Genomic DNA, 25,190 nt, shown 5'->3' on the forward strand with positions numbered 1-25,190 from the left:
CAGTACCTAGCTTGATTCGTAGAAAATCACTGACATCGGTTGAGTTGAGCTTAGCACTGGAGACGTTCTCCATAAACAAAGAATTACAATTACTTTAATGTCATCTAGTGATGGAGAGGAGAAATTATTTTAGGAGAGTGATGCTCTCAAAGAAAAAGTTGTATTCATTAAACATATTTGAGGTAAAAATTAGTGTTGTATTTTTATACAAGCAAGAAGAGTTTGCTATGTTTAATATATTTGAATAAAATTTGAGGAGCTATATATTGTAAGAAGCTGTACAGATCTTTAGAGCAGCCGATGGAGAGGGTATGTATAAGAGTAATAGTTCAAATATTCCTTTGGCTGGCACAGAAAGATAATGTAAATTCCTTATCTTGTTTATAAATACTGACACCAGTGTTCTTAAAGCAATTTGGAACTACCGATTATCTGTCAGGGTCCTCCCATCACCTCTGCTGCTCTCTCACACCTCCTCTTTATCACACTACACTATTTGTGTGATTGAATTACTTGTCTGTCTTGTCATGTGATGCTAGGCTGTGGTGGACTCTGTCCCCACTGTTAAGCCTTGCCAAAGAGTAGAGAATAAAATATTTTCATTTGCTATTGTTTATGCAAAATCACATTATGAATAATGATTGGAAAAAGAGAAAACTTCTATGGGTGGTTATTCTGGAATACACAAATCTAATTTCTCATCTCTGCAATTTTTAAAAATGTGCTGCTTGTGTAACAGAATTTGGAGAAGAAGAACAGAAAGAACAGGCAGCAACTGAGTCTATATATCCCCTAACTTCACTTCAGCGCTCTGTATTTTGTGTTATGACTTTTGTAATTAGAACAGAAAGCCATATGAAAAAAATTTTCGTTTTGTTTGGCTCTTTTTTTGTAAGAAATAACTGGTTCAGTCAACACAATTGAATACTGACCGAAAGGGAAATAAACTGAAAGTAGATTATTGTAAAAATTAAGAGAGGGAATAAGAGAGGAAGGAGGAAGAAGTGTGTAGTGTGGGTGGGAGGGAGTATAGGATGGGGTATCTCACTATGTTCCTAAATCTGTATATATGAAGTATATTAAATTTTTTAACTTAAATAAAATAAAAGAGTTGTGAGAATGATGCCTGTCTGTTGCCTCATTAACTATGTTAAGAGAGAAAGATAATCCAGTATCTCAAAAATGGCAAGAAATTGGTATGGCTTTATTTGAGTTTTTGCTGGAATAGGACTCACTTCAGACTTACAAACTTTTGACCCAGACTAAAAAGTTCAGAAAGTACAAAATCTATTACATTTAAACAGCTGTTTTGATTTCTTTGGAAAATGAGTTTGTAGTTTGAGTTCCATTGTGAGTCAATGAGGGTATATAATTTAAAAACCAATCTGTCACTTTACTGGTTAGTTTGTGCTTTTTTTTTTTAATTTGTTTGTTTTGTCTTTTGCCAGAAATATTTTTAGGTGCACAATTCAAGTGAGAAATATGTAAAATACATATTCCTTACATTTTGATAGATAAACCTTCCTATCAGAAATATTTCTGGGGCCAGTGCTGTGACACAGCAGGTTAAGGCCCTGGCCTGCAGCACTGGCATCCAATATGGGGGCTGGTTCAAGTCCTAGCTGCTCCACTTCCAATTCATCTCCTTGCTAATGCTCCTGGGAAAGCAGTTGAGGATGGCCCAACTCCTTGGGGTCCTGGACCTTTGTGGGAGACCTGGAAGAAGCTCTTGGCTCCTGGCTTCATATCATCGCATTGTGGCCATTGTGCCCATTAGGGGAGTACAGCAGGGGATGGAAGACCTCTCTCTCTCTGTCTCTACCTCTCTCTGTAACTCTGTCATCCAAATAAATAAAATAAATCTTTAAAAAAAAATAGTGCTAACCGTTATACAATGTCACCTGATTCTGTATCATTAGCTTGAGTGATCTTTGTTTTTGAAAATAGACTTTCATTTGGGTGGAAAAATCATCTTTTTGATCACACAGCTTGGCAAATATTTTTAATCAGATCCTTACTAAATGCAAAATAATAAAGAAGTTGAAAGGACATGGGTCCTGCAATTGAGTTCCTTATGCCCTGATCCAGGACATAATTAATTTACTCAACATATAACTAGTCAAGTTTTCTAAATATCCTGGTGCAACCCACACAAATTTGTTGAGGAAGTACAGTGTGGAGACTACATTGACTATTGTTTCAGATACATTTACATATCACAATTTTGATGTTTCATGTATTTTAAATATAGTTTTCATTTTTATTTTACTTTAAAAAAATCATTTTGATTAGTTTGATAGTTTTTAAAAGAAAAGCAATACTGTGACTCCAGATCTCCACTAAAAATATTCTAGTTCACAAATATGTCAAGCTGTTCACAACATGAATGTGATAATCCCTTGATGGAGAGTTTAATGATTTCTTTGCATTAGCGATTTGTCATAATGCAACACTTCCAAAGTCCTCTTAGTGAAACCATAAAAATGAAGGAAAACCTGATTTCGATAAGCAACTCCTTCACCTTTTCGGCTATGATGGATGTCACTCTTCAAGGCCTGAAGGAGTATGCCATTCTCAATAAGCTGTGTTCTGAATGGTGCTATGTGAAATGAATGAAAAAGGAGACGTGCTATTTCTGAGCCCAGAGCCAGTTCCCCTGCCTCTCTTTTGTCTGGTTTGATACGTTGAAATCTCAGTTAATGTGCTTGACAAGTATGTATACTCTCAGTTGCCAACTGGGTCTTAACTTTCACAAAAGAACTGCTGGAAAAGTTCTGGCCCTGAGATGGCTGCTGTGATAAAAGGCACCTTTCATTAAACACACCACCTCTCCCTTCTGGGTGCTGTGCCTTGAAATGCAGCAATGCAGCCACTGGAAGGTGACTCTGAAAGCAGAGGTAGAAAGAGAAAATTGCTGGATTCGTGGTTGGCAGTACAGGGTTACATAAACTTGGCCATACAATTGCAATCATGCTGGTCAATCGTTATGTGTTGCCATGGAGAAAGGACTGTAAGAGAGAAAAACAGATGGTGGAGGTTGTGATGGAGACAAAGAAATAAAAGCCCCGAATCTCATTCCTTGTAAACGTTACATAGAATTCAATAGCTCAGGGAAGAATGACATTGTGTACACTAAGAAGTCTTACATTGCTGTTTTTAGCACATTAGGGAAGAAATATATTACTTAAATGATCACATTATTAGTCTATTTATTCTCCAGGTCTGAAGTTACCTCTTCTACTTTACTTGCCAGCCTATTCCCTTATCCCATTCAACGGATGTCAATACTTGTGTAATTTACTAAATATCTCGTGACTAAATCTCTCATTGCCTATCAACAATTTTCATGGCAACTTGTCTCCAAAAAATGATTTTCTCTTTGTGAGAATGGGAAAGCATCCTGCTTGACAAATGTTAACTGTGTGGCCACCGATGTGCTAAGCATTGTTATATTCCTTGCACAAGCTGGTTCAGGCCCCAGATTAGTAAAACATTTATCTTCTGCCACAAACAGTGGTGTCTCCTGTTTACATGATGAGAATGACTATTTGGTGTCTCCTACTGAACACATTCTGATCCACAAGTTTCTAAAAATGAGTAATTTATTGATGGAAAATCATATTTTAGTCACTATTATAAGACAATTTCTACCTTGCTTTAATGTTTAGCACTAAGCAACAATACTGTTTGGTGTAGAACAAAATGGGTGAAATTTCTCACTTCACCTCAAAATACGGAGATATCTTATGTCAGTAGTTTCCTATCTTGGTTCGTCAGTGAAATTTGGCTTTCTTGATAAAAGATACCTTTCTTTCTAATTCCATAAGAGGGACATCTAATGGAAGCAATATGTTACTTGAGATTAAACATTTTTGGAAGCCTTATTTCTGACATCATATTAGAATAGTTTCCCTGAACATTACATTGTTGGTTTTCTTCACTATTGCTGCAGATTATTTTAAAAATTTAGTTATTTAAAAGCAGAGTTACAAAGAGGGACAGAGGGAGGGAGAGAGAGAGAGAGAGGGAGAGAGAGAGAGAGAGATCTTCTATCTGCTGGCTCAATCCTCAAATGGCTGCAATGACCCCAGGCTGGGCCAAGCTGAAACCAAGAGGCAAGAGCTCTATCCTGATCACTCACATGGATGGGAGAGTCCCAAGAACTTGGCCTGTCTTCCCTTGCTGTCCCAAATACACCAGCAGGGAGCTGGATAAGAAGTGAAACAGCCTGGAATTGAGCTGGTGATTATATGTGTTGCTGATGTCACAGGCAGTGGATTAACCCACTGTACTACAATGCTAGCCCCTGTTGCAGATTTCATGCCTAGTTGTTCTATCAAGATTTGCTTGAGTGACATACTGAAATTTCAAAGTGTAATTGTCTATTTCTTTAGTCAATTCCTTCCTTCCTTTCTTTTATAAATACTCAGGAACATTACTTGTAATTGGTAGATTGACACTCGTATTGATATATATGGTCTCTCCTTGTTTCTGGTAATGTCCTTTGTACTGCAGTGTACTTTATCTGATACAACTCTAGTTACTTCTCTTTCCTTTGTTAAGGCTTACATGATATATCTATTTTCATCCTTTTAATTTCAGTCTGGATCATTTATTTGAAGTTTCTTGTAGGTAGCATACAGATGAGTCATAATGTAATGCACATTACCAATTTCTTTTAATACATGTATGTCGCTCCCCCTCTTCATGGAGGAACGACACAGGACCCTGCGCTGTTCTTTTGTCTGCTCGGCCCTCCCCGGGTTTGCTGCTGGTTCTTCCCAGGTTGGCTGCCGTCCCTTCCACCTCCGTGGAAGGGCGGTTCCCCCTGGCCACTTTCCCCACTTCCGCAGGGGAGAAGCACACCGCCGGCCGGCTCTCTCGGGGGCTGCACAGGTGTTCCTCTTAGATGTTCCTGGTGCATGTTGTCTCTCTCCTCCTTTATAGTCCTCTTCCACCAATCCCAACTCTGCTACCCACACGCTGAGTACGCTGCTCTCCTCCAATCAGGAGCAGCTTCTGCAGCTTGTCAAGTTGGTGAGAGGCAGCTGGGTAGAAGCTGTTTTCTCCTCTCCCAGCGCCATATTGTGGGAGAGCAGATGCATAGAATAAGTCTTAATTCCAGTAACTTAGTCTAGTCCGAGTTGCTCCCCACACATGTATTTAGATAATTTACATTTAACATGATCTCCATATAGTAAGATTTACATCTAACATTTTATTTTATATTTTCTGTTCTCACTTTTTTAAAAAAATCTCTCTGTTTTCCTGTAGATTACTTACCCATTTTTCCAAGTTCCATTTTGATTTTTCCATTATAATTTGGGTTTATTTGCATGTATAGCTTCTAGGTGACTTCTGTCATGAAGACATAATTTATCACAGTATGTTAATGTCATCGTTTTACCACTTCAGGTGAAGTACAGAAACTGTACCTCACTTTATATCACTTTACCTCCTTCCTTGCATTATATGATTGTTTTAAATATTTCCTTCACATATATTTGGGGTATTGAGAAGTTTATGGAAATACATATTATCAACAGTTCATGTGTTGATTTCAATTTTTGCAACCAATATAAATATACCTTTCATTTCCATTTTTCCATGAGCTTTCTGAAGCACTCTTACGTTTGGAATCATAACAATGTTAAAAGTTTTGCTTCAGCCATAACACATAACTCACAGGCTCAAAGGGAGAAGGAAACCACGCTCTACAACTGCTTTCCTGTAATCATCATGCTCTTTTTTCCATCCTGATATTCCAAGATTTTTGTTGATCATTTCCTTTCCATTCAGAAAACTTCTCTTAGCTATCTCTATGGTGATTTTTTTTTTTTTTTTTTGGACAGGTAGAGTTATAGACAATGAGAGAGAGAGAGAGAGAGAAAGGTCTTCCTTCAGTTGGTTCACTCCCCAAATGGCCGCCACAGCTGGCTCTGCGCCGATCCGAAGCCAGGAGCCAGGTGCTTCCTCCTGGTCTCCCTAGCGGATGCAGGGCCCAAGCACCTGGTCCATCCTCCACTGCCTTCCCAGGCCACAGCAGAGAGCTGGACTGGAAGAGGAGCAACCGGGACTAGAACCCGGCGCCCATATGGGATGCTAGCGCCGCAGGTGGAGGATTAACCAAGTGAGCCACGGTGCTGGGCTCCTATGGTGATTCTAATAGTGAAAAAATACTTTCAAAGGTTTTTGATAATGTCTTGATATGTACTCATTCTCAACGATATCTTTGCAGAGTACACTACAGGATTCTCAGTTGATGAGTGTTTTATTTTCTTTCAGCGTCTGACAAATACTGTGTCACTATATTCTGCTTCTGAAAGTTTCGGATGATAAATCTCATTAAAATGGCTATCCCCTGTAAAGGATGTGTTATTTTTCTGTGGTCACTATCGAGATAATTTTTCTTTAATTTTCAGAGCTTAAATATGATGCATCCTAGTGCTGGCATTGTGGTGCAGGCAGTTAAGCTGCCGCAGAAAGGTGCTCAGGCAAGTCCCCACACTCACAGGTGGTGATTCCTCTGTGAATGAGGATCTCAGTCAAATCCCTGTGAAATGAGGACAGAACACTCTCTTCATAGGGTTCTAACAGCACGTAATAAGACACTGTATGTAATACCTACCATAAAGCAGGTAATAAGCACATACTAGGTCTTTCTACTTTTCTTAACTTTATGGTGTATGGATTTGTAAAAGCATTAGTTCTTTTACTTTAATATGTGAGGCTCTCTGAATCAGAGGTCATCACATTGTAAACAGGTTGTTCATTTAGGCTGCTGCATGAAACAGTAATTCATTGTTGTCAATAAATATTAATAATTATTATAATTATATAACATGATCAAATGCTATTATACATTAATATATTAATTTTATAACATAAGATCATATGATATGCTGTTTAATTATAGATGTAGTTATAGTTGTATTCATTGTGGGAAGCAGGGTCCGGCTCCCACAACATGGCGCTGAGAGGGAGTAAACAAGCTTTACACAGCAGCTTCGGCTGCTTCATCAATTTGACTAATGAGTTGCAGGAGCTGACCCAACCTCTGATTGGAGGAAAGCGGCGTGCTCAGCACGTGGGCAGCGGAGCACGGATTGGTGGGAGAGGACTATAAAGGCGAGATAGAAGCGGCGTGGGGGGATTCACTTATGCGCCGCGAGGCGCTGCAGACATCTCACACCACGCGCTGAAAGAATAACAAGAATGCAGACACACACCAAGTGGAATGCTGTTAGAATGCGGTAAGCACAGGAGCGAACTTGAGCGCACAACGCAGAGTCATTCGCTTAAACAACAGTGTCCGGTTCGGTGTCGTTGTCTCGCGAGCCCGCGGAGGAGCGACAATTCATAATTATAATTTTTTTAAAGATTTATTTATTTATTTGAAAGTCAGAGTTACAGAGAAAGAGAGAAGTCTTCCATCTACTGGTTCACTCCACAGATGGCCGCACTGGCCGGAGCTGTGCTGATACGAAGCCAGAAGCCAGGAGCTTTTTCCGTCTCCCACGTGAGTGCAGGGGCCCAAGGAATTGGGCCATCTTCTGTTGCTTTCCCAGGCCATAGCAGAGAGCTGGATTGGAAGTGGAGTAGCTGGGTCTCAAACCGGTGTCCATATGGGATGCCAGCACTGCAGGCAGCAGCTTTATCCACTATGCCACAGTGCCAGCCTCTCATAATTATAATTAATTAATCACATAAGATTGTTACACAACAGCGATTGGAGATTGAATATATATCTTCACTAGAAGCAAGGTTATGAGTATACTAAAAGCTCAAAATGTTGACAGTTTTTCTGTACCATGGCTCAAAAAATTAACATATATTGAGTCCTCATGACTACAAGTGTATTCAGAAATCAGATCATAGCTTAGCTTCAATTTGATTTAGCCAGTTTTCACATTTACAGTCTCAAAATCTGAAAACTAAGAAGTGATCAGGCTTCATTGGTGTGTTGAGAAACATTCTAATAAGCACAATTAAAAGAGACACATTCAAATTTTCCCTTGAGACTGAAGAAGTGAGACTCCCACATTGAACTGTTGAAGGCCATTTCACCAAGTGTTGGTTAATGATAAGCGTGAAAAAAGAAAAGAAAACACAAGGAGGTACATCAGAAATACCTTAATTATTGTTTGAGGTTTTCTCCAAATCTACTACCAAGGATTGGTCATTATCAGTGGTTTGCTGCAGTTTTCAGTGGCTCCCCCCTCCCAGGATATCAGCAACAGTGGCATACTCCGCTGTTACTTGAGGAACTTAGGCTAGGAAGAGAACCACAAAAGAAAACAGTTAAGGGTGTTAGCTTATTACTTCTGTTCTTATTATCTGTCTTAATTGTCAAATAAGAATGGCTTGTGTATAGCATACTTTGAAGTGTTCAATTTTTCCTATTATTTTCAGAAAAGGAAATACTTAGCTTTTCCTGAAAACGTCTACTTGAAAGTGTGTTTTATGTTCAGAAATAATGCTTGCAAAAGGTCTCCCCTACAAATATAAATGAGGAAAAGGCCTTAAGAAGATTTTTGGCCCATAACCCTCTTCTGTCTTCTCATGCTGTGTTGCCATTTACGTAAAGCCACCACGGGAGTCTTAAATGCCATGGTGGGCATGTTTCCGCCAGCTGTTTGTGGGCTTGTATAGGTCACCTAGCCTAGGGGTTTGACTTTAGTGCTCTCAGATCCATTATGGCTCCACTGGAGGGTTGAAATTCAATCTCCAATCGCTGTTGTGTAACAAATTGGCTCTTTGGGCTTTTGCTAAAATTGTTGCCTCATTCCTAGCTTGAACTATGCGTGGACTGTGGCTGCGTTTTTTAAGGTCGGCTTCTGTGGGAAATGGAAGCAGGAGGCATTCATTTGGACAATTTAGGATTCAGGATAATTTCTGGCCAGGGTAGGATACTTAGAAGCGGTATCAAGTGATGAAATCACCCTCTTTAGAGATTAATGAATATCCTTGAGCAAATGTGAACTTCTATTTTTTGTGAAATTCTCATCCAGAGTATTCTCAAGTTAGTATGAAATAAGGCATGAGAACATTCCTCCCATTTGTCTGTGTGTGTGGGGGGGGGGGCGGGGGGTTGTGTTATGTTTATGTCAATGTCTTCTGTGTCGCTAGACAGCAAGTATAAATGCCCATCTCTTGATGAGAGTCTATCAGTAAGGAGCATGATTACTTTCTTTTTTTAAGATTCATTTTTATTTATTTGGAAGGCAGAGTTAGAGAGAGAGAGAGAGAGAGAGAGAGAGGTTTTCCTGGTTCACTCCCCAAATGGCTGCAACAGCTGGGACTGGGCCAGGCAGAAGCCAGGAGTCAGGACGTTCATCCAGGACTCCCATGTGAGTACAGGGGCCCAAGAACTTGGGCCATCCTCTGCTGCTTTCCTGCATATGTCAGCAGTGAGCTGGATCAGAAGTAGAGCAGCCTGGACTCCAATCAGCACTCAGATGGCATGCAGGCAGTGGTTTTATCATCTCCGCTACAAGGCCGGTGCTAAGAGTATTGTTGCTTGCTAAAACACATGCCACCAAAGGAAATTTTCTAAAAGTTTTCTTCATGGTAAGAACTTAATTTCCCTGCGTTAGACCTCAGAGGTAAAAGCCCTGTCTCTAGTTAAGCTAACTGGATGACAATTAACCCACAATAGTAACCCAGCGGTTGTTTTCAGTAGGCTGCAGGTTTCCTTACAAAATGTTTTGTGCTGCTTGCTTACGGATCGTTTGAATTATCCTGATTACATTGGGTTGACTACCACTGGAAGGCACTTGGCTTTTCTGTGCAAACGTGCTTCCATATCTAGTATTGAGCTCACTGAGGAGGTTCAAAGCCTCTGGATTTTATCAAAGTGCACAGTCCATACATGAACAATGAACATGAGATTTTTCATTTGCCTCAAACCAAAGGCTACAGGAAGCCCTACCATTGGAATCTGTAATCTGATTTTTTGTGTATGATCATAAGAGATTCAAGATTGTAATTGTTTTGCTTCAAGATTGCTTCAAGATTTGTTTCATGTTTGCTTCAGCTTTCAATGATTGAAACAATGGCTACCTGGCTACCAAGCAAGTTTTTTTTTTTTTATTTTTGCCTTTTTTTTTTTTTTTTGTGTGTGTGTGTGTGTGTGTCAGAGAGAAGATGTAAGCCAAACTGGCCTGGTTTATTCCCTACTCACAGAGACTTGTCCCTTAGATTCTGATTCCTTGATGAGTCCCCTTGTCCTTGTTCTGAATTCCCTTAGCTGTGGTCTTGGTCAGGTTCTCATCTTTTCTCATCTGATAATTGCAGTACATTCTACCATGTTCCTAGCATCAATTCAAGACTCATTCTTCTTATTCCTAACACCTTCCCATTCCCATTACAAAACAGTCAAGACACCTCCAGACTTCTGACAAGGGGACTTTTGAGGCATTCTGTGGTTTAAAAATTCCTTTATGCAAGAAATAAACCATTTAAGGCTTAACAATACCTAGTAAGTAAATATCAAAGTCTTTTCCAAGCACATATTTTGCTTTTTCTCCCCCTTCAGAGGTACCTTCCTCAGTACTTGCTCTTACCTGTGTTTTGAAAACTAATATCCCTAGCCCGTTTGTAGTTTGGAAATCAATTTCATTTTTCAAGCCTAGGATTACATAAGGAAATAAAATACAATAGAATTAAACAGACTATGGCAACCTAATAAAGTTAAGATTTACTGGATATTTTATTGCAGATGTTTATGATAGAAGTTGTAAATGTATTTCCTACTGTGAATTGAGGTAAAATACATAAAGAGAAAAAGAGCATACTCTCTTTTTTCTTAATACAAGTAATCCATGTTTGTTGACTAAATTATTTTGAAAAGTTTAAATAGCAAAAATTTTAAACAGCTAACATTCCACTGTTCAGATATACTTCAGACAAGTGGATTTAATATGGTTTGTTTATAGACACACACATGCACACGTATGTAGATATATGATTTACTTGTAATATATACACAAGCATCTCATACCCTTAGAAGGAACTCAAAATATTTATTGATTGCATGAAAGATAAAAATGTATTATTATCAAATAAAATCCTATTTTACATTTTTCTAAATAACATTGTTATCAAATTTTATATCATATATACTGATAGACATTATTTTATAAAATGTAGTATTTATATATATCAACATATACTTTTACATATTTTTAAATTATTAATTGAGAGAGAGAACTGGAATCACCAGTTCACTTCCCAAATTTCTACCACAGTAGCTGAGTTGAAACCAGGACCCAGGATTCCTTCTAAGTGTCCAAGTGAGTGTCAGGAATTTAACTACTTAGAACATCACTGTTGCCCCCCACAATCTTATTAACAGGAAGCTGGAGTCAGGAACCTGAGCCAGACATTGAACTCAGATACTGCTATTTGGGATACAGGCATTTTAACAAGCATCTCAACTGCTAGGCTAAATGCCTGCTCCACATACATTTCAATATACCATAATACTGAACATTTGGGTAGATTCTACTTTCTTCTTCCAATTATAAATATCATTTTTGTGAGCATATTTATGTTAAATCAAGCATGTAAATATACATTTGAGCATAAATATATAAAAGTTAGAATTAAAACATAAGTCCATTTTGCTACAAAATTTTTGTAATTCATAAATCATTTTTCATAATATGCACTTTCCATGAACTTTTTGAATTGCCCCTTATATGCATGATTTCAAAATTCTTAGCATCAAAGTAAACTTGCCTTTTCTTTTAAAAAAAATCACTTGTTTGTTTATTCACTTATATAGAAAGCAGAATGATGAGTGAAATTGACATTTTAGGATTCATTCTTTACAGCCCTGGTTTATACTCTTGAAGAACAGTGTTTTTTTTTTTTTTAACTTACTACTTATTGAATTCTTGATTTAGTGGAGGATAAAGCTTGTGACTATAAAGTGAACTGAAAATATGGCACTGCAAAAATTAAATGAAAAAATAAAGAAGGAGGGAAGGTGGGGGGAGTAGTATGGGAAGTATCATTCGCTCTTTTTTCTGTATACATGAATTACATGAAATTGTTCACATTATAGAAAAAAAAATAAAAACAAAAGGAAAGGCGGAGAGTTGCAGAGAGGGGGAGTTGCAGAGAGGGGGAGTTGCAGAGAGGGGGAGTTGCAGAGAGGGGGAGAGGGGGAGAGGGGGGAGAGAGAGAGAGAGAGAGAGAGAGAAAGAGAGAGAAAGCGAGTGCTTCTATATATTGGTTCACTTCCAAAAATGTCTGCAACAGTTGAGTCTGGGCCAGGCTGAAGCCAGGAACCAGGAACTCCACCCAGGTCTCCCACTTGGGTGGCAAGAACACAAGTAGTTGGACGATCTTCTGCTGCCTTGGGACATATTAGTAGGAAGCTGAATTAGAAGCAGAAGCAGGAATTGATCCCAGGCATTCTGATATAGGATGCAGGCATTCCAAGTGATAGTTTAACCTGTTACAACACAATGCTTCCTCTTCCACTTATCTTTTAATTCCATAAACTATTTGAAACAAATATATATATATACACACACATACACTACACACACATACATGTAATATGTATGGATGCATCTACCAAGCATGCATTTAAGTACCTTCTATTTATTAACTCATTTAATCAGCAAAACAAATGAAGATTTTTTTATTTAATTTATTTTTTATTTAGTAAATATAAATTTTCAAAGTACAGTTAATGGATTACAATGGCTTCCCCCCCCTAATTTCCCTCCCATTCACATCCCTCCCATCTCCTGCTCCCTCTCCCATTCCATTCACATCAAAATTTATTTTCAATTATCTTTATATACAGAAGATCAGTTTAGCATATAGTAAGTAAAGATTTCATCAGTTTGCACCCCCATAGAAACACAAAGTGTAAAATACTGTTTCAGTACTAGTTATAGCAATACTTCACATTGGACAACACACTAAGGACGGATCCCACATGAGAAGTAAGTACACAGTGACTCCTGTTGTTGACTTAACAATTTGACACTCTTGTTTATGGCATCAGCAATCTCCCTAGGCTCTAGTCATGAGTTGCCAAGGCTATGGAAGCCATTTGAGTTCGCCGACTTCGATCTTATTCTGACAGGGTCATAGTCAAAGTGGAAGTTCTCTCTTCCCTTCGGAGAAAGGTACCTCCTTCTTTGATGGCCCGTTCTTTCCACTGGGATCTCACTTGCAGAGATCTTCCATTTAGGTCTTCTCCCCCCCCCCCCCAGGGTGTCTTGGCTTTCCATGCCTAAAATACTCTCATGGGCTCTTCAGCCATATCCAACTGCCTTAAGGGCTGATTCTGAGGCTAGAGTGCTATTTAGGACATCTGCCATTCTGAGTCTGCTGTGTATCCTGCTTCCCATGATGGATCGTTCTCTCCCTTTTTGATTCTATCAGCTAGTATTAGCAGACACTAGTCTTGTTTGTGTGATCCCTTTGACTCTTAGACCTATCAGTGTGATCAATTGTGAACTAAAATTGATCACTTGGACTAGTGAGATGGCATTGGTACATGCCACCTTGATGGGATTGTATTGGGATCCCCTGACATGATTCTAATTTTATTAATCACCTGATTTTGCAATTAAGAAGTAGATATACCAAGTTTAAAGATACTGCTCAGGATCACATAAGTGGTGAAATTGGGACTCAAAACCAGTCTGGCTCAAGAGTTTGTGCAGTTTACACTGCACAATGTTGCCTCTACAACTTGTACAACTAAGATAAATCTCTGAGAGTAGACTTAAATCTATTAGAACTCAATTGGGATATTTTCTAGGCATTAATTTCAGAGGCACGTTAGACATTTCACAACTATTAGAAATGCTGTGCTTTGCCTTCAGCTTTAATTGTTCTGCCCCTGTCTTTCTCTGCTGGAGAATCTTTGATTCTTTGAGAACCTTGTTTAATAGCTCTAGGTAAAGGTGTCTAGAATATACTAATAATGTCAGGCAGAAGTTAGCACACTTTGTTATGTGCTCTTTATCGTTTTGAACATTCCTCGACCACAGCATATCTAATATTCCATTATGATTATTTGATCTGTACCTTTCTGCCACTTTTCTTTGTATCCTCAGAGCCTTCTCCGTGGGAATTGTTGAATAAAGAAATGAATGAACAAAAAAACCCCAAAATTAATGGTTTTAGGTTCTTAAGACTAAATCTAAAAGGAAAGAATGATTGCATTTAATGGTTGAATTGAAAACATTTTAAAAAATGTGTCATATTTGCCTCTCCATTTTTCCATGGGTGTGTGTGTGTGTATGTGTGTGTATTTTTTTCATTTCTCTAAATCATCTGGCATTATGTGATTCTGTAAAGTCTGCCACTGCAAATCATACTAGTACCTGGGCAGTTGAGAGACTAAATATAAAGTCTCTTTCAGTTGATTCTTCTTGAAAAATTTGGAGTATCTTGAATTTGGTTAATATCAGTAGAGTGGCTCGAAAATAAAAATTGCTACCTAGGAACCAAATGCTGTAACTAATCAGTACTCCACAGAGCCTAAATGATTTTCTCATCATTGACATGAAAATGATTTTCTTGAGATGAGGAATAAGGACTTATTCATAATGTTTTCATCCCGAGTAGGATATTTCTAGGATATACAGAACATATTGCTGCATATATACTGGAAATGCTCTTTTCTTTTCCATTATGTCTTGTTGATGGAGCTTCATAACTACTTTGTGGAGTTAAAGACATATTTTACATCAAAATCCCAGGAACTTGTATCACAATTTTTGAATTATAATGCTGCTTCTGCATGTGCAGGCTGGTTTGATGTTGGTCATAGCAGGAGCTGGAATAGATAGTAATGCTAACTCCAACGCAGTTATTGATGGTTTAGGGAAGAAGAAGAAAGGTCCAGGTTCCTCCTTGACTCATCAGGGGCTGACTGAGACTTGGAAACCTCCCCACTTTGGGACAAGGTACCAACCCTGAAGGAACCCGATATTGAATGGGCAGGAAATAGCACCTGTGTGGTAAGCAAAATTTTGGCCCCCAAGGATGTCTTTGTCCTAATTGCTAGACCATGTAAATCTGTTACTTTACATGGCCAAGGGGCATTGACATCACAGGTGGAATTAAGTATTTAGCTGGCCTTGAGGTAGACAGATTTTCTTGGATCATCCAGGAGGTCCCAGTGTAATCACAAGGGAAGATGATGATGGATGAGAAAGGAAATAGAGGCTTAACATCACGGGGACTCAGGCCACTATGGCTGGCTCTGAAGATGAGAAAAAAAGATGAGCCCCACACAAAAGAATGTGGGCATCTTAATCTAGAAGTTGGAAAAGGCAAGGACAGAAAAATATCCCCCCAGAGTCTCCAGAAAGAGGCAGCTCTAATGGTGCCTGATTATAGACCGTAGAGTCCCATTCAGGACTTCCGAACTGCAGAAAACAATAAGCAAGAGTAACTTTGGGTAATTTGTTAGAGTACTGCAATAACAACAGGAAACTTATTTTTATTTTCTTTATTTAAAAGGCAGATTATAGGTCAGTGTTGCAGCATAGCAGGTAAGGCTGCCACCTGCAATACTGACATCCAATATGGGCACCAGTTTGAATCATGGCTGCTCCACTTCTGATTCAGGTTCCTGCTGGTGAACCTTGGAGGGCAACAGAGAATGATCCAAATCCCTGGGCTCTATACCCATCTGGGAGACTCAGAAGAAGCTCCTGGCCTCTGGCTTCAGCCTCGCACAACCCTGGCCATTGTGACCATTTTGGGGAGCGAGCCAGCAGATGGAAGATTTCTCTCTCTGTGTCTTTCCCTCTCTCTATCTGCGACTCTGCCTTTTGGATAAATAAAACAAATCTTTTCTAAAAGAAAAAATCAAATTAACAGGGAGAGAGGAGTGGGGAAGACAGAGGTCTTCTATTTACTGGTTCACTCTCCAAATGTTCAGGATAGCTGGGGCTGGGACAGGCTGAAGTCACGAGCTAGGAGTCAGGAACTCCATAGAGGTCTCCTCCATGGGTAGAGAAACCCATATATGTGAGCTGATGACTCCTGTCTTTCAGTCAAATCAGCAAGAAATTGGTTGAAATCAAAGACAGAACTCAAACCAGGCACTCCGATACGGGAAGTGACTGAGCAGTGACTCAACCTGCCTCACAACAGGAAATTTTAAATACCACTCTCTCTACTTACTGCCCTCTATGTTCTTGATGTGCATTTTTTAGTCAAATATGACCATTATGTTCTTTGATGAAAAAATTGAAGCTTGACTAAGACAGTACAGCTAAAAAGTTTCTGAAAGGTGCAATTTACCTTTTCTGAAAGATGGAGGGAAAGAATGCCACATCTAGAAATGAGTGGAGTGGAGCAGAAAGGTGATTAAATTATAAAATACACCACCATGCTTTCTGTTATTTCTACTCCCTTTTTGACAAAGTTTCAAATTTAACTACATGAGTGAGAATGCAGCCTAGCAGTTAAGATGCCCAATTCCCATAATGCAACAGCTGGGTTAAAACTTGGCTCCAGCTCCTGACTCTAGCCTCCTGCTAATGCAGACCTTAGGAGGTAGTGGTGATGGGTCAATTGGTTGAATTCCTGCCACCCACAAGAGACATTTGGATTGAGTTCCTGTCTCCTGGCTCTGGCCCCTTTTCCACTGCAGACATTTGGGAAATGAAGCAGAAGCTTTTCTCTATTTGTCTCTCTCTCTCCCAATCTATCTGTGTCTCAAATTAATAAATAAAGAGGAATTTGACTTCATAAGCAATGCACATTTTGCCACATGATTTCAGAGTTGCATGGTCAGGAAATAAAGATGATTATCCCAGCTCTGTTGCTAAGTAGCTGATAATTCAGAGTATCTTTATGTATCAAATATGGATAATAATTTTCTCACTTTTCTGAGCATCAAATTGGATGAATGGGTATGAAATAATTGCAGTGTTAATCTCATATACATAGCATTTCTGTTTTTTCAAGCTTTTGAGCATTTCTTTTATTCACTGGCTTATTCCATAACCTGTGGAGAAGTTGGTGAAATAATGTTCATGCTGCCAGTTGCTATGCTGAGTTAGTGCACAAGATACACAAAGAACATCCCCAGTGAATCTGTGATACCCAGATGCCCTTCAGGTACACTCATTCAACTCAATGACCTCTACAAATCTGTCTATTTGCCTTGAAATGTCTATTCCTCTTTTAACAGGAAACTTCCCCTGATATGTTATCCACAGCTGCTTATTTCTTCAAAAAATGGATTATCAGCATTTTCTGAGCTCCTATATTATTTACTTGACCAAGTAGTTGACAGCTTCATTACTGAACTGTAAAAATAGTAAATGCCTGTTCAACTTCCTTGGGATATAGGGACCAAAATATATGTACAAAATTCCAGAAGTCTTTTTAAATGTTCTGGAGACAATTGCTTCCCTTAATTAAATAGTTTAAGTTATAACTTAGACAGCCACACTTGGCAAGAAGGAAAATACTGTTTGAATATTCTCAGTTCCACTTTCCCTAGCTAGGCAAGTACCGATGGTCATTCAAAACACAGGAAATGGTACTGAAAATCAAAGAGGTGGTAAGTTAAACTATTTTGAATTTTATCCAACTTTATTCATGTCAGAATTCCTGGACCCATCTCAAAGTCTGTTCATATCTTAAGGAGTGGGATTGAGGGAAGTAGACAGTGAGGGAGAGTAGGAAATATGGTTATATTCTTAGAACTGTATCTTTTTTTTTACTTTTATTTAATGAATATAAATTTCCAAAGTACAGAATATTGATTACAATGGCTTCCCCCCACCATAACTTCCCTCCCACCCGCAACCCTCCCCTTTCCTGCTCCCTCTTCCCTTCCATTCACATCAAGATTCATTTTCAATTCTCTTTATATACAGAAGATCAGTTTAGCATATATTAAGTAAAGATTTCAACAGTTTGCACCCACACAGAAACACAAAGTGAAAAATACTGTTTGAGTACTAGTTATAGCATTAAATCACAATGTACAGCACACTAAGGACAGAGATCCTACATGAGGAATAAGTGCACAGGGACTCCTGTTGTTGACTTATTGAACTGACACTCTTGTTTATGGCATCAGTAATCACCCTAGGCTCTTAAAAAAAAAAAAACAACTGTATCTATAAAGTACATTAAGTCTGTTCTCTTTATATTAATAAGAAAATTCACATTGTATACACATAGAAACTCCCCCTTCTTTTTGTTGTGTCTGTCTCTAGTGAACGGAGGAGAACTCCAAGGGTAATGAGTGTAAAAGTCAGATCACTTTTCTTTCTTTCTGTGACGTTGAATCTCTAAGGCTACTCATGTTTTCAGAACAAGCCTTATTTCTTGCCTCATCTGTAGACTCAATCTAGGCAAATGCCCAGGAAGAAGTTGGGTCACCTAATTTTTGTAGCTCTTTTATTAAGTATAAGTTGATTTTAACAATCAGGAATAATTATTATGAGCAATTATATAAAATAACATGTGAGGGTAGGCTTTTGGCCTAACAGTTAAAGCACTCACACCTCCACATTGGATCCCAACTCTGGCTCCTGATTCTAGTTTCCTATTAATGTGGACCCTGGGAGGCAGCAATGGTAACTCAGGTTGGTGGGTTCTTGCTATCCAAAAAGAAAACCTGGATGTGTTCCCAACTCATGGACATTTGGGGAGTGAATCAGCATTTCACTAGCAGCTGCTTTGTCTTTCTACCTGGGTCTCTATCTACCTCTCAAGTTCACTAACTAAAATACCATGTGAAGAATTAATCATATTGTGTGGATCACTAGGAGATCTACTGTATTTCAAGAGCACTCCTATTTGTATTAACACTGGGCATTAAATGAGAATGCAGGGACATTTCTTGAGTTATCGGGAGTATGAATGGTAAATGTAGAGCATGATTAATGATTCATAGACTTATAGGAAGTGTTATTTTCACTTTGTAGCCTGATAAGTATAAGAAAATGCCTGATCCTACAGGAAGATTGTTAGAACACTTTCCTTTTAGCTTTCTTCTTTCTTTGCTACACAAAATATAGACACAGCATATTCCAGCCTCTGTTAGGTACAGTGTATCTTGTCAAATTACACTTTTATTTTGTTCTGTAACTGTAATAAAGACTTTCAAGTTTTTACACTTTGATTCTGAAAGTTACAAACCAATACATCATTTGTTATAATAATGAATATGAAATACTCTCTTTGCAGTACCTAGTGTGAGCTGGGATTACATTTCTCTACTACAGTTTGATGTTTGATGGCTTTTTCATATTTACATTCCAAACCCTGCAATATGTAATGTTTAAGTTTTTAAAAATCTTACTTATTTGTTTCTGAGAGAGAGAGAGAGAGAGAGAGAGAGAGAGAGAGAGAGAATGAGAATGAGTTTTCCATTCTCTGGTTCATTCCCCAGATGGCTGCAACCACCAGCACTGGGCCGGATTGAAACCAGGAGCCAAGAGCTTCATCCAGATCTCAAATGAGTGGCAGGGGCCCAACACTTGGGGAATGTCTGCTGCTTTTCCCAGTCCATTGTCAGGGAGCTGGGTGGGAAGTGGAGCAACTGGAACTTGAAGCAACACCCATATGGGATGCTCGTGTTGTAGGTGGCAGCTTTACCCACAACACCAACTCCTTGATTGCCATTCAGTTTGTAACTGGTTAGGGAAAGAAACATGTTCTTTTTCACCATATTTTCCATAGCTTCCATATTCTTACCTACTTTAGCTTTCACTTAGAAATGATTCCATTGTTCTTTCAGTCCATGATGCTTATTCTATTTTTTCTTTAATTTCGTTAATTTGAAAGAGGGACAGAGACAGAAGCAGGAAGTGATTTTCCCTTCTACTTGTTCATTCTCCAAATGCCTACAAAGCCATGGCTCGGCAAAGCCAAAGCTGGGAAGCCCATTCGGGTCTCCTACCTGGTGGCAGGAACTTGAGCCATCACCTACTGCCCTCCAAAGACCCCATTAACAGGAAGCTAGACTTGGAAGCAGAGCCAGGATTTGAATCCAGGCATTCTGATAGGAGATGGGAGTGTTCCAAGCAGCATCCCAACTGCTGCCCAGATGCCTGAACACCTACTCTGTTTTACGCTAGTTACAGCTTGGTTTAATTTTCTCTGTAGTTTCTGCTACATTTCTTTGGGGTTGATTTCTCCACATTTATTTTAGCTTCTAATCCTTCAAATGTCTCACTCATTTTCTTTTCTGCTCTGGCACCTCTGCAGGTGTACTTCTTGAGCTCTCAGTCCTGTTCTCTGGACCAATTGCTTTCCATTGATCCCACATGACAAATGAGGTGAACTTCCTCTCACTACTTTCCTAAGTCATAACCACTGTTCTCTAGGTTTCCTATTCAGTAACGTGCAGGTAAATGTTTAACCAGAGGTTCTTAAAACAAAGCTGATTTTTAATGATTCCCAGCTTCCATGTTGTAAATATTTCCATCATGGTTATTATCAAGTTTCCAACATGACATCAGTGACCATGGAGGTGGAAAGAGAAGGACACGGGGGCTGGCGCTGTGGCGCAGTAGGTTAAAGCCCTGGCCTGAAGCGCCGGCATCCCATATGGGCGCCAGTTCTAGTCCTGGCTGCTCCTCTTCCGATCCAGCTCTCTGCTATGGCCTGGGAAAGCAGCAGAAGATGGCCCAAGTCCCTGGGCCCCTGCATCCACGTGGGAGACCTGGAAGAAGCTCCTGGCTCCTGGCTTCAGATCAGCACAGCTCCGGCCATTGTGGCCATCTGGGGAGTGAACCAGCAGAGGGAAGACCTCTCTTTCTCTGTCTCTACCTCTTTGTAACTCTGTCTTTCAAATAAATAAAATCTTTAAAAAAAAAAAAAAAAAAAAAGGAAAGAGGACATAATTCGCATTCCCAGGCCCGTGCCGGGCCTCATCTCATCAGTTAGTAGAACAGCTTTGATAGTGTTATTTATAATATACATTCATACATTTTCTGCATTAATAAAGCAACCTACATATCATTGAATTTCATCTGATAGTTCTTGGCCGTTATTTTTAATATCATGCTTCAGGTTTGAACATTACAAAATGTACACATGTATCAAAACCTCATATGGTATCCCATAAATATGTGGAATTTTCACATATCAGTTAAAAGTGAAAAAAATTAAAATAAAAAATAAAATAGGAAAAGGAAAAACTAGTGCCTCTAGAGATTATAACATTTAGAAAAGAAATATTTTCTGGCAAACTAAACAGCTAAATAGCTTAAAATGAAGCTTAGATAACATAATTCAAAAAATATTTATTTTTATTTTATTTTTGAAAGTTTTGTTGGTGTTGTTTATTGGCCTTTTAAAACACAGCTGGCAAATTCAGTTACCACAGTGTGTATGGCTGCACAGATGCCCCTTACCTTATTCTTCGTATGATCCCCTCCCTATTTTTTGGAGGCCTTTTATTTGTGGTCTTATTTCAAGCCACTCAACTTCATTTTTTAAGTTCTCAGGCTGTAAATATTAACAAAATGAGAGATAACACAAGTGAGACATACAAAGCGGATTTCTACTAAGTGGTATTAATTTGATTTCTCTGATTATATGTGTTTTCTGCACTATCATAAAGAAGAATGCTATCCATACATCTTCTGACAGAGAGAAAATGGGTTTCTTTCTGTTTGAAAAGTTCACTTTAAATGTTTTTGTGATGCATGTCAGCTTTAAAATAGGATTGCTTTCAGAATGAATTGCCTGTGGCTGCTCTTCAGGGTTACTTGTTTTTCCTGAGCATATCCATCCTGTTTGGACATTAAAAAAAAAAAAAAAAAGAAAGCAGTGCATATTTATATCACTTATGTGCCAATAAAATACTGCATTTTTAGGGGAAACTTCCTGAGGCCTAATGAGTCTAAGCAGTGACAAACAGGAGATAGACACACCGTGCTGTTTCTTCCACTGTTGTGATTATTTTGTGTTTTATCCATTTCTGTACCTTTGTGGATTCAGGAGATGGTGACAAATCACTTCATGATCAGGAAATATCCATGAAATTAATGTGGACCTGGTGTGGCTGTCTTTAGGTATTAGCTCTTTTCTTTTCTCCTCCACAGCTCACTGAAGGCAAATTTTAACCAAGGTAAATTCCGCTGACTGAATGGAGGACATTTCTTTATGTCTAAGGAAATTAAATCTATTCAGGCATGCATACACCTGCCACATAACTGGGAAAATACCCAGGGTGCCATTTTCATTTAAGAGCTGCAGTTTCTAGTTCCATTAGTATGGAGAATCACTGGATCATTTTATTACAATTACTATTTTATAAACGTAAATCCAGAAAAATGCCTGAAATATATAACACTAGTGTCCAAATACAGCAGGTGGAATTGTAAAAATTTTAGATATAGAATGCAAAAAGTACAATTTGTGCATGATAATAATTGTTGGTATTCACTGAACTATTTGAACATCATCTGTTTAATCATAAATGGTTTAAGTATATATGTTGTAGAATTTGAGTCACATTTAAAGTCAAATTTTAAAGTTGTTTAAAATGTAATTATATATAATAAAAATACACTAAACCATGGCATGTGTAAAATTGTTATGGCACTATAATTTTTATTTGAGTATTCAGAAAGGATTTTGCCTAATCTGAGTTGAGTTTCCAAGTAAGTGGACAGTATTAATAAAATGTGATTCAAAGGGACTATATTTAACCCTAGTTTTATAGCAGAGTCTGAAGTTCAAAGTCAGTAAATAAATAAGCTCCATTTTTAAAAAGTGGTGAATCATTGTCATCATTGACAGCCTAAGGAAGAGAAAGTGAACAGATTTGATTACTGTACATTTCACACAATATGGGACATGTTTTGTTTTCTTTCTCAAGATGATACACAATCTACTATTGCAGTCCTGAAGTTCATGATTATTGTTCCGAGTGCTCTTTTAAGTCAATCATTTGTTTAAAAATAATAATGAACTTAAGTAATAAAATATCTGTCTGGATTGTCTACTATAAAAAATGATTTAAGCAGGATATCCATACCTCTTCATATAGCCTTAAAATGTGCTGATACTTGAAATATAATAATCAAAGTTAGTATATTTTCTGAAAGAAGCTACACAAAACTCTACATGAAACAGATATCAAAATTCTAGTGATACTGATACTCTGACTAAAATAGAATATGCAAACTTCTTCAACTGTGAAATAAAAATCAACATGGTATGATAATGCTTGGATTAGATGCCAATGAGCTCTCTTTGTTTATTGCAGCTCTCAGCATTAGAGAGGCAGATCTTTGATTTCCTTGGCTTCCAGTGGGCACCAATTCTTGGAAATTTTCTACATATAATAGTTGTCATACTGGGTTTGTTTGGAACCATTCAGTACAGACCTCGATACATCATGGTGGTAAGTCTTATTTTTATCATGTCTCTTCACATAAATATACAATTACTAAAAGAAGATGAATGAAATAGTTTAAAAGGCCCACTCTAAGATGTGGTATTGCTGTTCTGACCCTCAAATGGTATATACACCATGGAATACTACTCAATGGTTAAAAAAAAAAAGAAAAAGAACAAAAAGAAATGTTGTCTTTTCTACAAAACGGATTCAACTGGAAACTATCAGTGAAATAAGCCAGTCCCAAAAAGACAGATAACATAGGTTTTCCCTGATCTGTGGTAACTAGTAGAGTACCTAAAATGCAATGTATTGGAGTAAAATTGACATTTTAAGATTCGATGATCTTTTGGAGCCCTTATCTCTATTATTGAGGAACAGTGCTTTTTTATCTTCAAACTATTTGTTGAACTCTTAGTGTAGGGTTAATCTTATGACTACAAGGCAAATTGAAAATAGGTATTGATAACATTTGGAGTAGAAATGGGAGAGAGCAGGAGGAAGGGCAGGCAGGAAGAAAGGTAGGGTGGGACGTATCTCTGTGTTCCTAAATCTGTATATATGAAATAAATGAAATTTGCATACCTTAAATAACATTTTTAAAAAAGAAAAAAATGTTTTTCAGTGGAAAAGTTAGCATAATGAATGCTTTGCAGTGAGAGTGAAGCAATATGTCTGTAAGAGTGAGATGTATAGTGAGACTCATTTTGCAATTGAATTCAAGTTTCACAAGCAAATTTAAATGAGTATTTGGATACAGTAGGAAAAGTGGTTATGTTCTTGATGTTATGTGCAATAACTGTCAATGAATCAATGATTTAATCCAATGATTTAATCCACCCTTAGTTTAAGTGATATCTGTCCTTGATGCTAAAAACATTATTTTGTAGCATAATTGTTTAATCACTGAAAACAATGACATATTTTAATTTTAATTGATTTAAGATATTAATGTACATGCTAAAGGATTTTAATACACAGCATTAATGCATTTCATGAATGTTTCTCCAATTTGTCAGGATAACTTTGAAATATATAAATAAATTTATTCTCCATATTATGCCAAACATTGTCAATACATTGTCCATTGTACAATAGGTTAATGAAGTGGATGCTGTGATCCACAAGCTAATGGAAGTTATTCCATAATTGCTTGTATTTTCTTTAGAGAACATGAAAGTACTGCAGGCTACATGTATAAGAGGTTTATGAGAAACAACAAGCGTACACAAGGGTACTTCACAGCATTCATAAAAAATTTAATTAAAACGTAAGTGTATTTTAGTGCAAAAAGTTTTTCCAACCCATGCATAATTTTTCATACTGTGCATTTCCATGACCTTCTTGAAGACTTCTTATTAAGTAATTGCAAATAGGAGAAACACATTTTAAAATTCTCATTGAGCATGGATATGTACATAATATCTGGAAGGATTACTAAATATTTCCTTGCAGTGCAGTAACATTGTCACACTAGCAGGAAACCACAGATTTAAAAAATCTTTCAATTTTGACTTAATACAACTTGTCAGAAATATTAATTATTTTGTTAATGTACTCATCCTGTATTTTGAATCTCAAAATTGGATTTTTAATATCTTTCATCATATCACAGAGATGAACATAACTGAACCGCAGACTCAGTTTTTAACATGGCCCCCGAAAGACTGAATGTCACCTAGTTTACTACAGGAACTGAATGATCTCCAGTTCACTTTTCTTCTTTATAATCACAGTATAATCTAGTAGACATGTGTTCTGTGTGTTGGATTTCCAGCATAAAAAGCCTTGACACCATGCATAATATCAGACAGTTAGT

At 37.9% G+C, this 25,190-nt stretch overlaps 1 protein-coding gene across 2 annotated transcripts in view; it reads left to right on the forward strand.

Annotated features, from left to right (window-relative positions):
* Positions 1-25,190, forward strand: part of NKAIN3 (sodium/potassium transporting ATPase interacting 3) — a 770,560-nt gene that overhangs the window by 320,729 nt on the left and 424,641 nt on the right. For both annotated transcript variants that reach the window (XM_008255564.5, XM_051843801.3), the window contains exon 2: positions 23,240-23,377. In XM_008255564.5, the coding sequence (XP_008253786.4) occupies positions 23,240-23,377 (138 nt within the window). The remainder of the gene's footprint in view (positions 1-23,239; positions 23,378-25,190) is intronic.

The sequence above is a fragment of the Oryctolagus cuniculus genome, chromosome 6, assembly GCF_051225735.1.
Source record: "Oryctolagus cuniculus isolate XC-2025 breed Fujian yellow rabbit chromosome 6, ASM5122573v1, whole genome shotgun sequence".
Taxonomy (NCBI): Eukaryota; Metazoa; Chordata; class Mammalia; order Lagomorpha; family Leporidae; genus Oryctolagus; species Oryctolagus cuniculus.